The sequence below is a fragment of the Martes martes genome (assembly GCF_963455335.1).
Source record: "Martes martes genome assembly, chromosome: 15".
NCBI classification, from domain to species: Eukaryota; Metazoa; Chordata; class Mammalia; order Carnivora; family Mustelidae; genus Martes; species Martes martes.
In genome coordinates, this window is record NC_137903.1 from 60,473,770 (window position 1) to 60,487,351 (window position 13,582).

Sequence of the window (13,582 nt, forward strand, 5' to 3'; positions counted from 1 at the left end):
GAAAGGCAAACTAGGAGCCATCCCGGTCTAGAGTTTTCAACCCATAGCCTGACAACAAGAGACCACGAACACACCCTGAAATGAAAAATATGATCGCGTGTGCATATGTGCACTTGGCTTTCTTTAGACTGGCCAGAAGTTAAGAACCTCTTAACTTTCATGATCTAAGGGAAGAGATTGAAACCCAGGGAGACAATGAGCTTCCCAGGTCCCGCAGGTAGTGTCAGCAATAGCCAGGAGCAGGACGCCATAGCTTGGCCAAGCTATGAGCTGGGAATGTGTGGGACTGCTGTCCCCAGTGGGACAGTGGCCTTCCATTCTCTCTTGTGTGTCATTGCTAACGTCTTAAAATCTGTAAGAGGAGAAGACTGTGTTGGAAATGCCACAGATTCTTGGGCAAGTAGCTTAGGACTTGTGTGAGCAAAACAATGGTCTAGGGCCTTGCCACTGTGTCCGCTAGCCCCAGAGTGGACAGTGGTGACCCACATGTCTGAAGGGCAGGCAGCACCAGTGAGGTGTTGGAAGGGCCCAGGAGCCCTCTCCACTCCAGAGCATTTGCCAAACCTCGTCATTGTAATAACCTTTACGGCAGTCAGACCACGTCATTTCCCTGCCCACAGCCCTCTCATGGCTCCCGAACTCTGCACTCAAAACCAGAATGGCTCATGCTGACTTCCACAGCCCTGTCGGTCCAGTCCCTGCTCCTGCTCCACCTTGCCCCACCGTGCCTGGATTCAGCCTCACCTTGAACATGCCACGCCTCACTGTGCCTTGGGATTTGGGTGTTAACAGCTGTCTCTGCCTTCCATGCTCTTTTTTCCGACATTTGCATCAACAGCTCTTACTCCCTCAGATCTCAGCTTAAATGTCACTTCCTCAGAGAGCTTGCTTTCACCTCCCAATCCAAAGAACAGTGCAGCCCATTGGGCACCGCCTCCCCCACCCCTTGATTCTGTACATTGACAACTTGTTGATACTCTTCTGGTTAATTTGTTCGTTTCTCTGTTTACTGTTTGTCCAACAAGAATGCAATAACCCTGAGGAAAAAGGCTTGGTTTCCTATTCACAGCTAGCCCCAGCTCCTGGCTGGGTATCTGGCCCGGCATTGGTAGTCAGTAAATATGTACGATGTGAAGGAATAAACACGTTATGGTGAGGGCCTGGTAGTTTCCCGGCCAGAAGGAGGCCCAGCTCTTTACAGATGGTGCTGTTGGCCATCCATACCCAGGACTTTGTGCTTCGGCCTCCCTCCCCACGTGACGTCCACAGCAAGCACTAAGAGGGCAAGGTCCCAATGTGTCTCTGTCTCGGCCTCAACCTCCTCAAGACTGTTTTCTTTGGTAAATAGAGCTTTGGCATTTGTGGACTCTCTTAAGATCACTCAGTACGTGGTCGTGGACATCACAGAAATAGGCTCTGCAAGTGTAAAGCCGTGAGCACAGTTTGCTTCACACGGGTCAGAGTCCAGTCCTCACAGGGGAGAGACCTGTGAGGCTGAGTCTCAGGGAAAGGGGGCTGAGGAGGATGAGGAGAGCCTGGTGGGGTGACTGTGTCATCCTGGCTTTGCCATTCTTTCCCGGGGAAGGGGCAGGTCGCTTTGCCCTCTAGGAAAGGGGACACAAGGCCGGATGGTGTCCCCAAGCCTCGGCTTTCCCCCATAGTGCCTGAGAAGCTGTCCAGGTCGGAAAGGCACCTGGAGTTAGATAGCTTTGAAGAGCCCTAGTTTTGCTTCTGTTTGAGTCTGTAGTGTTTTTTGTCCTGTGACACACTGCCTGAAGCTTGAGGCTGGGCCCAGTACAACAGACACCCCGCAGAGGAGAGTGGGTGCGAATCTGGGGTGGGGTGGCAACCTAAAGAGGCTGCCAGGGAGCAGGAACCCGGAAGAACACGGTAGAGCAGCTCCCACAACCATGACCTTGAATCTGTGAAATCTAAAGTTCCGCGGTAGGTGTTGCCCTGGCTGTAGGTCCTTCTTCACCACAGACTTGATTTCAAAGCCCAGGGGTACCTGGGGGGCTCAGTAGGTTAAGCATCTGCCTTTGGCTCACGTCATGATCCCCGGGGCTCAGCTGGGAGTCTGCTTCTCCCTCTGCCTGCCACTCCCTCTGCTTGTGCTCTCTTTTAAAACAAAAACAAATCCCTGGCTGATGAGGTCCAAATCTCTTCAAGACTCAGCCTTGCCTGCCTTACCACTAACTCCACACTCACTAGGCACTTATCATGCTGAGAATATGTCATTAACAGGCACCCTGTGGCTTTATTTCTAGAACTTTATAAAATGACATGGAAATGTTAAAAGATGTTTTAAGTCACTCAGCATGGTTTCTAGAATATCATGTGAACCTGGTGTCCCAGCTTCTCGATCAGTAATATAAAATGTTTGATCACTCAAAGCAATCCCGTTCTTGAAAGACTGTGTCATTTTAGATGTGGGGAATGCTGTCCACGCCCACTGGCCCCAGGTCTTGAAGGGATAAGGAGTCTGCTTTGAGCAGGAGGCTCACACACTATAGTCCCTTCCAAGGTGGGTCCCAGAATCCACCTACCATGGAGGCCTAGGAACGTGTGGCTATGCAGATATCTGAACCCAGAAACCTGAGTCCAGCAGCAGCAGCCTGTGTCTGTCGGGGCTGTCTGTCTGACTTCCCAAGTCGGCCCCTGCAGAGGGAGCAGAGGACAGCACTCAGTAGGCTGGGCTGAGGCCAGTGGCCCCACCCTGCTGGAGGGAGGGCTGGGGAGCATGGGGCCAGGACTTTAAAGGGATGGTTCCTGGAAGCATCCTAGATCCCCTTAAGAGATGGATCAAGGGAGATTCAGTGAAACCTCCGACTATGATTACGTGTAACATAATCTTGCAGCTTCGAGGGGTGTTGCTGGTGAGCGGCCCTGCAGCTGCTAAAGCATGGTTTTGTTCACGGAAGCCGTCCACAGTACCCTCAGTTAGTGACAGCCTCCTTCCCACTCGCCACCTGGCTTTTAGGACACAGAATGGAGTTACTTTTTAGAACAAATCAGCAGTTCGACAGGCAAAGTGTTCCTTGCCGACAAACAGCTGCGGTCACATGCCAGATTGTTCTCACTGGTGTTAATTAATTGAACAGATTTTGGAATGTGTCGTCTTGCATTCTATCCATTAATGGTCCTCTGCTTTCCTCTTACAGGAAAAGAGGATTTCTTGGAGATCGAGTAGCTTTTAACGCCATGTGATTACATTTGTTCAATGCTATAAGGAGATGAGCCTCCTTGGGTCACAGATTCTGATGTGGGGTGGGGAGTTGATCCCTGCTTGCTTTTTCCAGATGAGTCTCGTGTTCGCAGCATGGTTCTTGGGTGTTGTCAGCAACTGTCCCTACGATCCTCCATTCAGACCAGGAATACATTTCCAGACGTTAGTTGGTGTAACAGGCTCTGGCTTGGGCAGGCTGCTGCCCCCTCTCAGTCGGGCCCCAGCCTCCCACACAGGCAGTCCGGGGCTCTCTGCACATTCACTGCACAGAAACATGCAGCCAAGCAAAGCTGTTAGTAGGGGATACTGTTTCCTTGAAATGTGATTGGCACGTGTCTGAATCTGAATGCTAAGCTTTTCTCTAGTTTTTATACTTTGTGACTCCACAACAGATAGGCCATCTCCAGCACCTTTCCTACAGCCAAAAATACCGTGAAAGGTATTTCATCTGAACGACGTGTGTGGTTTGCTTGGTGCCTAACCAGCATTTGATGATAAGGAGGCAGAGGTTTCCCTAAGTCACAGTCCTCTCTTGAAAAGCTGATACAGTTAGGCTTGTCTGCAGAAGAACAGAAACCCTTGGAGTTCTGTGGTCTACACAGAACAGGGAGTCCCACATCCTCTTCATGGATTGATTGCCATCTAATCAGTGATTTTTTTTTTCTGGTACATTCAAGGTCACAAATTCTAAATCTGTACTTAGAATAGTATACCCAATAGAAGCATTGTGAGAAAAGAAACGTTTGCTCTCCAGAGGGTTGTGTGTCATTGAGGGGCACAGAGTGTTGTCCTTGTTGTGTGACAGGGTCAGGGCCCGCCATACAGAGGCCTGTGTGCTTTCTCTTGTTACATGACCTCCATGCTCCTGGAGAGGCTGGAAAATTGAAAGAATTGGCACTGTGTTCCTTATTAGTATTGGAGGAAGTGGAATTATTTTGCTTGAAGAAAAAGAAGGTTGGGTGTTTGAAATCCTTCTCTGGCTCTTCCCCTGTGGGACAGCATCTGACCCCTCATACTTGGGGAAAGCAGGAGAGGCTTTGTGGGCACCTCCTGAATAGACAGGACTCCCCAAGGGCAGATGGTCTTGGCCCAGAGCCTGGAGTAGGTACACAGGGGATGGCGTGGCCAGGGTGATCGAATGTGTGACCACATAGAAGGAAGAGCTTCCTTGCCGTGCAGACTTTAGGATGTTAGGAGAAGGGCTTGGGGGATCATTTGAGATCTTTTGAATACAGGAAGGCAGGGAAGGTGAAAGGGGGCAGCCCAAGTGAAAGCAGCGTGCTTCCATGCCTTCGTGTCTGCTTGCTGCTGCTATCTGGCCCTCTTCCTTTGTCTTCCTCTCTTCATTCTCGTTCAAAGGTGCATTTTAGGGAAACTGGTAACGGTGACCAAAGGTGGATACAAGATGGAGAGTAAATAATGTAAACAATGTCAAATCAAGGACTCATATGAAGCTTTATTTCGCAGTCATACCTAAAGCACCAAGAAGAAAAAATGCATGCATTTGAAGGCACTGGTACCGGATTCTAGCCCGACACTTCTGGTGCCTTAGGCCCGACTGCCCACTGCAATTTTGACAGGTGTAGTTTCGTGAAATTGAAGGCTACTGAAGATCATTCGCTTCTTCTTATTTAAAAAAAAAAAAATCTGGTTTTCTTGAATACTATTTTTTCACAGTGTGTTGGGTCTTAAGATGTTCGCGGCTTGAAGGAGACAACATGAGGGTGTTACTTCATAGATCATGCGTGTGAAAGGGAGTGTTTGGGGAGTTAGTGTCATTACTTTGTGTTGTGTTGATGGCCACAAGTGTCTCAGAGCTCATTGTCCGCGGTTGACCTTCCCTGTGCTAGACGTTAGAACCGCGTAGACTAGAGATACTGTTGCAGACAGTAACCATGACGTTAAGTGGCCGCTTTGTGCCCGCAGATGACGAGGACGGCATGGACTGCGTGGACAACGAGCGGCGGCCGCACTTCCCTCAGTTCTCCTATTCTGCCAGCGGCCGCGAGTAAGGTCCCCGTCCTGCTCCTTCACTGTCATCCCAGATTTCCTCCTCAAGATGATTCCCGGACATCACACCAGTCATAGCTCTTACAAAGCAGGAGCGCCTCCAGACACCCCAGCCCACTCTCACCCCCACGAGAACACACATGGACGCAAACACACTTGTTTGTTTTTGCATGAAATTGTATCTCCGTCTACGGTCTCATGCTGCTGCTGCTACTGTCTTACTATTCTAGCAACTTTAAGAGGTAATTTTACAATCTTTGGAAGTCATGAGCCCACCATTGTTCATTTGTGCACCAGTTGTCATCTTTCGATCTTTTAGTTTTTGTTTATCCCTAACAGTGAAGGCTAAATGAGATACACTGATTCTAGGTACATTTTTTAACTTTCTAGAAGATACATCGAAAACTAATTAGACTAAGAAGATTTAGTTTATAATTCAGAACAAGCAATTGTGGCAGGGTGGTGATGTGCATATGCAGAACTGTAGGAAGGGGTTAAGAAATCGGTGCATACGGTGGGGCTTGCGCACTCAGACCTGGCCGGAATCCCTAGGGAAGCATCTGAGAGAAGGAGCAAACGACCGTTGAGATAGAGCGCTAGATGCACACGTAGTCCCTGTTGGACGCTGCAGAGGAAGCCCGCTGTTCACCCGCATGGCCACATTTCACGGGTGGTCGTTGGCAAGATGGACACTGCTCTTCCCGGGAAGGAGGCATATGCACAGCAGAGGCAAGGTCGCTTACAGGCTCGATGACACGATTTGCACCAGAGAGCATTTTTTCCCCCCTGTGCTTGGAAACCTTTTTCCCTTCTTGATATTTATCACCTCTGATGGCTGAAGAATGTAGACAGGTATAATGATCCTGCTTTTCACCAAAATTTGTACACCAAGGTAAACAGGTGTTTGCCTTATTTGTTAAGTTTTGACTTTCAGTTCTACGTGAATTAGCTTCTTCTCGGATGTTAAAACTTTGAATGTCCTTTTATGATTTTGTTTATATTGCAGTAGTATTTATTTCTTAGTGAAGACAATTGTGTGTCATGTTAGCAAATGCAGCTCCAACTTACATGAACTAGACTCACTGCAGTTTATTTTGACCCATGTGCAAGGAATGTACACGCCAATGAGAATCATGCACTTTTTCTCCTTTGTAACAAAATTTGATGAGGCTCTGAAATTGTACATATTGGTTAGAATTGGACGTTGGGAGAAGAGATGCTGGCACTGAACCCCTTGGTGCTCAAAAGGAGAAAATCCCCAGCTCTCCGTGCCGAGGGGTTAAGGAGACGGAAGGATGTTGCTGTTGACCGTTTGAGAACGGAAGTGCTCTGACAACCCGGCGACGTCTCGCCGTGAAGGAACCGCGACCGGCATGACCGTGACAAATGCACCATACTTGGCAAAATGCACACATCTCGAGTATTCACCAAGTAGGCAGTAAGGGGTAAGAACCTGGTGTGTTTATTCCAATCATGGTACATTTATCACTGAATTAAGCCATCAGGGAGAAAACAAAACAACACACACAAAAAGAACACCTCCAACTTTTCTTTTTCTGTATATATTCATGTCCCCAAATTCCAACATTTCTCACTGAAAGGGGACATGTATGCAAACCTCATCTTTCTCCTTCATTAATGATGATCTTCAGATTAAACCCTTTGGTGCTAGGAGCTGACATTTTCCAAAGCAGCCTATGAAGTCCAGGGGCTGGGGGTCCTTGCTGCGGCCGCAGGAGGCTGGCCGGCCCCATGGAGCGATTGTGGAGATGTCTGTAGTCACATGTTCTGACAGCTCCCCGTGGAACACTGCGGCATGACATGGTATGACGACTCAGATGCGTTGTGTGGAAGAGCAAGTGACTTTCTAAGTAGGATGAATCATATTCATACGCAGATGTCTTAGCCTCGTGGCGCTGGAAGTGTGGATCTGTAGATGAGACACCACTGCTGGCGGTGGGCAGGCCACTGGGACTGACGGGGGTCAAAGGGCATTTTACTAAGGCAGCTAAGACATATTCAGACATAGGTTTTATCCTAATTTTTCATATTCCTATCTGAGTGAAATTCATCCTTAGCATTGAGTAGGAAGTTACAGGAAATGGTAGTTCATTCTTACTTACACATGTCGCTTCACTTTTTCTCCACCCTTGGAATTCTGTTGAATGTTTCACTTTGACCAGAAAGTAGACTAGAAGGTATGTCCTATAAGTTGTCTCGCATCCATTTTATCCAAAAGGAACAGGTAGAGGCAGAGAAGGTGGCTGAGGCTGGTTGATGTTCGTGCAGAGCGGCCATTCCTCTGGCAGAGGAGGGTGACCCTGTATACTAAGCACTTCGATAGCTTCCCCCGCCAAACCTTAAGGTGATTTCCCGTGACCTTGGCCAAGGACACTTCCTGAAGATGAATGACCGCGCTGACAGTGCCCTGGGCCGGCCACGCCTCACGGCTGGCTCTCCATCTCCAGCCCGCATGCAGGGCTCACTTGCACTGGACCTTGAGATGCGCCAAGGCCAGCAGGGCCTTTCCTTGGCTTCCACGCCCAGCCCCCCCTCGCTCTCGCTCCCAGGTATCCATCAGCTGGCGTGGAGGAATGACAGGATAACAGATGTGTGTGCGTGCGTGCGTGCGTGCGTGTAGAGGAAGGTTTCCGCACCTGCCCTTGGGGCTGCCCGTGGCCACCGTGGGGGCTGCTGGCAGAAGGGGAGGCCCAGAACCCGGCATTGCTCCATCAGAACACGGGTCAGACACAGCGGACTCCATCCCGCACTAACTCCCGTGAAGTCTGCCCTCTTTGTCTTAATGCAGCCATCTGGGAGGAAATTGGTCATTTCTGCTTGGATTTTTTGGCAGGTTGCTCACAGCTTTGCTTTCTCCACTAATGACATAGCATTATTCCAGTATTGTTTTCCATTTCCCGTACCTGATTTCCGGCTTCTTAAAGCTGACTGTTCTTGCAGGGGCCCCTTGCTTCTCCTAGAGGACAAAAGTAAGGGCCTTCCTTACTAACTGCAGGGTCTCTGTATTACACCTCAACGTACACACTTTGCTGCTACTGTTCGTACTGTCTACAGTAGAATTTCCTTATCTTGCTCCTGGTAGTGCATTACAGGCAAGCATGAAATGTAAAGTATTTATTTAAATAAAAAGAAAAACCTCTAAATTGGTAATTGAATTACCTCCCTGTAGCTTTATAGTTTGTGACATTTCTTGACCTTGCTAGTTCTTTCATTAGATCCGCGCAAGATCTAGTCATCTGGTTAAGGATTTTAAGCAGACGCAACTATGAACCCAAGAAAAACTGTATTACTATTACTGTCGGTCATACTAAAACTGTTCATTTCCTTAAGTATATGACCCACAAGGATGTGAAATAACTACAAGAAACTGTTTTTGTACACTGTACATCCTTAGTATTTTTACACGTATATGATAGGGATGCACATTATTTTCCTTCGTACAGACGGCTTAAATAAAGCACTATGTCAATCTGCTACTTCTCTGTTTATTGTTGTTGGACGTGGTTCTGTAGTCTCAGAAAATATGCTTTTCTGGAAAAAAAAAAGATTTTTAATAGCTCCAGCTGGTATTAACCTACCCTATATAAAATGTGAGAGGAGAATAACGTCCGTCTCTTGTAGCCCCAAACACACACAGGACTGCTTTGTTATTTACTTGAGTAAAATGGCAATAGTGCAGTTGTGCAGACTTGGACGAGGGGCCACTTCTGAAGGGGAGGTGCTGACCCCTCAGTTATGGGTCTCAGGTGCATCTCCTGTGAAGTCAGGGATGAAGGGGACTCCCTGGAGACGTGTTAGGGACCTAACAAGCTTCACACCAGACGGTTTGGGCCCAGAACGCTTCAGGAGTTTCGCTCCTCAGTGATGTCTTCCTGATAACCTTACACGTGTTGCTCTGCATACTTCCTTTCTTAGAATGTATGTTGGCAAGTTAACAAACTTAGTCGTGGGTGAGAAATGGGTAGGGTGGTTGTACTCCAGTCTGATTTATCTAGACTTATTTTGGTTGGGGCCTTTTTCTGATTTTACCTCATAAACCTACTATTGTACAAACTTGGCTTTGCTCCTGTGACTAAGCTGAGTGGAGGAATGGCTTTGGGACCAGAGTCAGGCATGTGTGTGTCACACAGGCAGATCTGAGGGTGTTCTTATGTTTGCTCTTCTCTCAAAACCACTGGGATGGACAGATCAGGAGGCTAAAATAAAGTGACCTCTACAATTCTTTAAGGGTGCTATTTGTAGAATATTGTAATTTATTTACTGTAGTCCTCAAACAGAATTAGGGACAGTTAACATATCTTAGGTGACAACCTTGATGTCTAGCACATTGGATTAAATCAAAAACTGAATCCATATAGTAGAAGTTCTACTCTTTCAGGCTTGAACCTTTTACATGCTCGAGAGACTTTTGAAAGGTCTTTGCGTATGTATCATCCCATCGCCTCTGAAGCCTAATCCCCGTGTCTATCCCAAGAGTTCACGGGAGGGCCGGTGAGGGCGAGGATTCGGGAACGCTAGCCAGGAGAAGGGCCTGAGGTCAGGGCTCCTCCTGCCTGCTGGCTGCCTTGCCTTTAGCACTTCATTGTCCTCCTCAAATACAACACAACACTTTCAGTGCCCAGTTTTTATTACTTTCAAGCATCTGAGGGCTTAACTGTGTAGTAGAAATACTCTCTTAAACTAAAATAACGATCCATGTACAGATATCTGATAGACCTCGAAGTCAACTTTGTAATTCCACGAAGTACATTCGTAGGCTCCTCTCAAATACTGCACATTCGAGAAGAAACCTGACACCACCAAGCCAAAGACGCTTTCTTGTCTGTTTTCCTTGTGAACAGAGCGGACAGGATAAACAGTGCTTCCTGGTGTCTCCCGACTGTGCCCAGAGTAGCAGGATGATAAGTAATGGAGTCTTACGAGATGTTGATTAAAAGCATCAGAAGTTAAAGGATGCTCTCTAGCTCACGAAGAGGGAAGGAAACGTGAATGACAGGAAGAAAGTCTGGTCCTTAATACCCTCTGGCCTAGTTAAAATATGTGCCTTTTTGGTGTGTTTCGTTCATCACTACAAGGTAAAAAGGAAACATTACAATTCAGGTCTTTAAAAAGTTCATTTATTGAAAGTCGTGTGTAACAGCATACAAATGAACAGATCTAAAAAAATCATCACTTCAAGCCATTTCTGGAGACATAGCAGGAGGGCTCATCATCTGGTGCCAGAGCTGAGCCGCAGGCCACCCGCACCCAGGTGCCGCCGAGCAGCGGACAGGGCGCCGAGCGAGCAGCTCGCTGCCGTCCCAGGCGCTGGCTGCTGTTCCGGAAGGTCGTGGCGCACTGTGGCATCTCACGAACAAATCAGATGAATGTAAATATCTCTTTGTAAACCATTTATTTCACTCTGTTTCGTCCAGGTCAGCAATCAGATTGTCGCATGCTGGGTAACTGGAAAAAATGATAATAAAAAGTAAGTTTAAATAGATCTCGTTCTTCCCTGTGATTTGTCTTCTCACTGGCTGAGGTGCCCTTTCTACGTTTACGGAGAAAAATCACTCTTTTGCTAAAAATGCAGGGACTGTTTGTAACCAGACAGTTGAAAAGCTTGCACTCCCACTTGACCATGGAACATGAGGTGAACGACTTTAAGGCTTTAACTCTGAAAATGACCCGTACCCCAGACATGTGTCCGTCTCTTGAGGAAGGGCGGGCCGATGACAGGGTGTTGCTGGAGAGCCACCACCTCCCTGTCCAGGGAAGGAGACCCCGATCCCTGCCAGGACCTCTTTACTGAAAACCGCTCAGACATTACAGCTGGGGAAGCTAGAACAAAAACAGGATGCAGGCGAAGTGTCCCTGAGACCCTCCTAGTGAAATCAAAACGAATGAAAACTTCCCAAGTTTTTAGCGGCAGACACTATTATAACATATATAAGGGCACTTTTTTTTCCCACAGAGAAACCACCTCCCACATGCTGGAAGAGGGAATTTGGTGTATCTGGCCTCTTGGCTTTAAACAGGAATAAAGGTTTCAAAACCAGCTCATGAAAACTGGGTTGAGGGAGTCAGAGGTTAGTGGAGTTCGAGTACAGCGTTGATGGGTCTCGCCCACGGGGCTGCTCAGATTAGCTTAACCCACAGCTGGACGTGGTGCCAGAAACCACTGCAGACAGTTCCATTCTACAAAACAGGGCAATTCCTGGGTACCTAGCCGGTACCACGTTCGAAGATGAGTAAGACATTGACCTCAAGGAGCAGGAGGTCCTAAGGATGGTGGGCAGTCTGGTCAGCAACCACCTTCCAGAAAGACAGGTGGGCCTCTCTCTGCTCTCCCCAACGCACATTTCCCGAGCTAGAGTCGGCAGGGGGAGGGAGGCTTCTGTGAGAACCCAGTTCCAGCCACGATTACTTGAGGATTTCCAAGACAGGACAGTGAGTGACAGATCAGAATTCACGCAAGAGAAATATGAAAATCAGTCTGTTGCCTCTTTTGAAAGATGCAAAAAGGGGAATGTTTCTATCTCAGGTGGGCCTTGGTGTGTGTGACACTGATCATGTGTCTATAGTGCACAAGTCTGTAAGCAGAAGTGTCGTTAGAATGTCACGTGTACAGCTGTCCCGCTTTGAACACAGGTGGGGGCTGTGCACTGAGTAAGCAAGTGGGATGTGTGTCTCTGAGCACAAGGATAAGCATAAACCATGACAGGAGTATTGCAAAAGAAAAATGTAACTGAACTTTGGGTAGAAGACACACACCCCACAACGTCTGTACAGAATAATGGTAAAGACCTGGACTAGAAAGAAAATGTTGCAGGAATTCTTTAAAACCGAGCTCAAGGGAACTGGCATCTCTCACTGCAATGAGTTCATAGTGCCCATGGGCTCCAGGCCCTTTTGGTAACTGATCATCACCCGACTGGTCCCCTGGCGGCCTCTGGTGGCCCTCTGGAACCTGCGACCTCCGGCGCCTGTGGGATCCCTTGGGAGCAGCGCAGATGTGAGGTCCCAGGTGTGAGCAAACCTACAGGAGCCAGCCGCAATCTCTCTACTGAAGCAAATTCCCTGTCACTGTCTCTTCGCTGGTTTGGTATTTTACTTGGTTTTGATGCAAAACCCATCCTGATTTTAGTAGTAGAGCCCCAATATTACCATTCACTGGTCTGGGATCCCCGGTGCCTGCACTGCCCACCCCATCCTGTAAACATCCGAATAAATAAGTCACCTGTGCCCACGTCACTGTTTGGTCTACAAATGCAGCACCCAGTGTTGCCCTCCATTTGCTGGAGCTTTGGTAGAGAACATTCCTGAGTGCTCCCCCCATCCCGCAGCACATCCAGAGACAGAGAACTCTTAGCTACTGCCCAATTCCCACTCATCTGCCATCACTTCTTAGGGCTATTTAGGCATGCTTATTTCCAGAAAGTTGGGTCCATCGTCCACACCAGTGATCATGGTCCGGTTGGGGGGTCTGGTTGGGGGGTCCGGTTGGGGGGTGAGGACGCATGTGCCAGTGGGACATTAGCTGGTTTGAACTGGGGCTGGAGCCCTTGGCCACCACCTCCCCATCCTCTGCCTTCCAACCTGTCACCACGGCCCCTTGCTGCGACCTGCCTGGGTGGTGTGGCCACATCTGCCGTGGTCTGTGGCTGCCCTCCAGAAGAGGGGAGGGCCAACACGCGCTCTGGCAGCTGCTCTTCTGAAATACTGTCCACAGATGACAGAAATGCCCCCCATCTACACACCCGCTGCTGCGACCCCATTTTCTTTGTTCCCGTTGTAAAACCTAATAGAGCCTTTTCTCCACAAACCCTAACTTTTGTGTTTATTTCTGAAGTTTGACTTGAAATTCAGAGTTTAAGAAATGAGTCTCTGGGTGACCTGAATTGTTCCCCAGGCAACCATGCTGTGGGGTCCAGCGGAGCCTTTTCTGGGGCTTTGTTCCCAGGCTCCCCGGGCCCCCTGCCCCACACACCCCACCCTAGGGAATGGCCGCCCCGCCTCGCCCCTGCTCACAGACTGCACTTGCTCAGCCTCAGCCTGACCGGAGTTTCCATGCACAAACCTCCACCCAGCCTCTCGCTAGTCTCCCCACGTGCAACATCCCCACCCGCCTCACTCATTTGCACATTTTCTGTTTCTGTTGGCCAGGTCAAAAAATGGCCCCATTCCTTGTGCCTCTGGCAAGAAAGCATCTATTTTTAACCAGAAGCGCCTCACCCCCCTACCTCGAGGTGGGGCGTTCTCAAGCTTGTCCCCAGTGAACAGAGCTCCAGGGAAGCCACCAGTAGCTACCGCTTGGGGGTTCAGAGCCGGCTGCAGGCCCCACCC

At 48.7% G+C, this 13,582-nt stretch overlaps 2 protein-coding genes across 5 annotated transcripts in view; one reads left to right on the forward strand and one right to left on the reverse strand.

Moving 5' to 3' along the window:
* AKT3 (AKT serine/threonine kinase 3) overlaps window positions 1–8,731 on the forward strand; it is a 291,626-nt gene extending 282,895 nt beyond the window's left edge. The window contains exon 13 of the mRNA XM_080824939.1: window positions 5,153–8,731. Within this exon, the coding sequence (XP_080681065.1) occupies window positions 5,153–5,238 (86 nt within the window). The 3' untranslated portion in view covers window positions 5,239–8,731. The remainder of the gene's footprint in view (window positions 1–5,152) is intronic.
* Window positions 8,732–10,354: 1,623 nt separating this feature from the next.
* SDCCAG8 (SHH signaling and ciliogenesis regulator SDCCAG8) overlaps window positions 10,355–13,582 on the reverse strand; it is a 228,077-nt gene continuing 224,849 nt past the window's right edge. For 3 of the 4 annotated variants that reach the window (XR_013968053.1, XM_080824934.1, XM_080824935.1), the window contains one exon: window positions 10,355–10,702. Coding sequence is in view for 3 of the 4 variants with exons in the window: in XM_080824934.1 (XP_080681060.1) it covers window positions 10,673–10,702 (30 nt within the window). In the remaining variant the exon portion in view is untranslated. The remainder of the gene's footprint in view (window positions 10,703–13,582) is intronic. The other variant, XM_080824936.1, reaches the window with a different exon arrangement.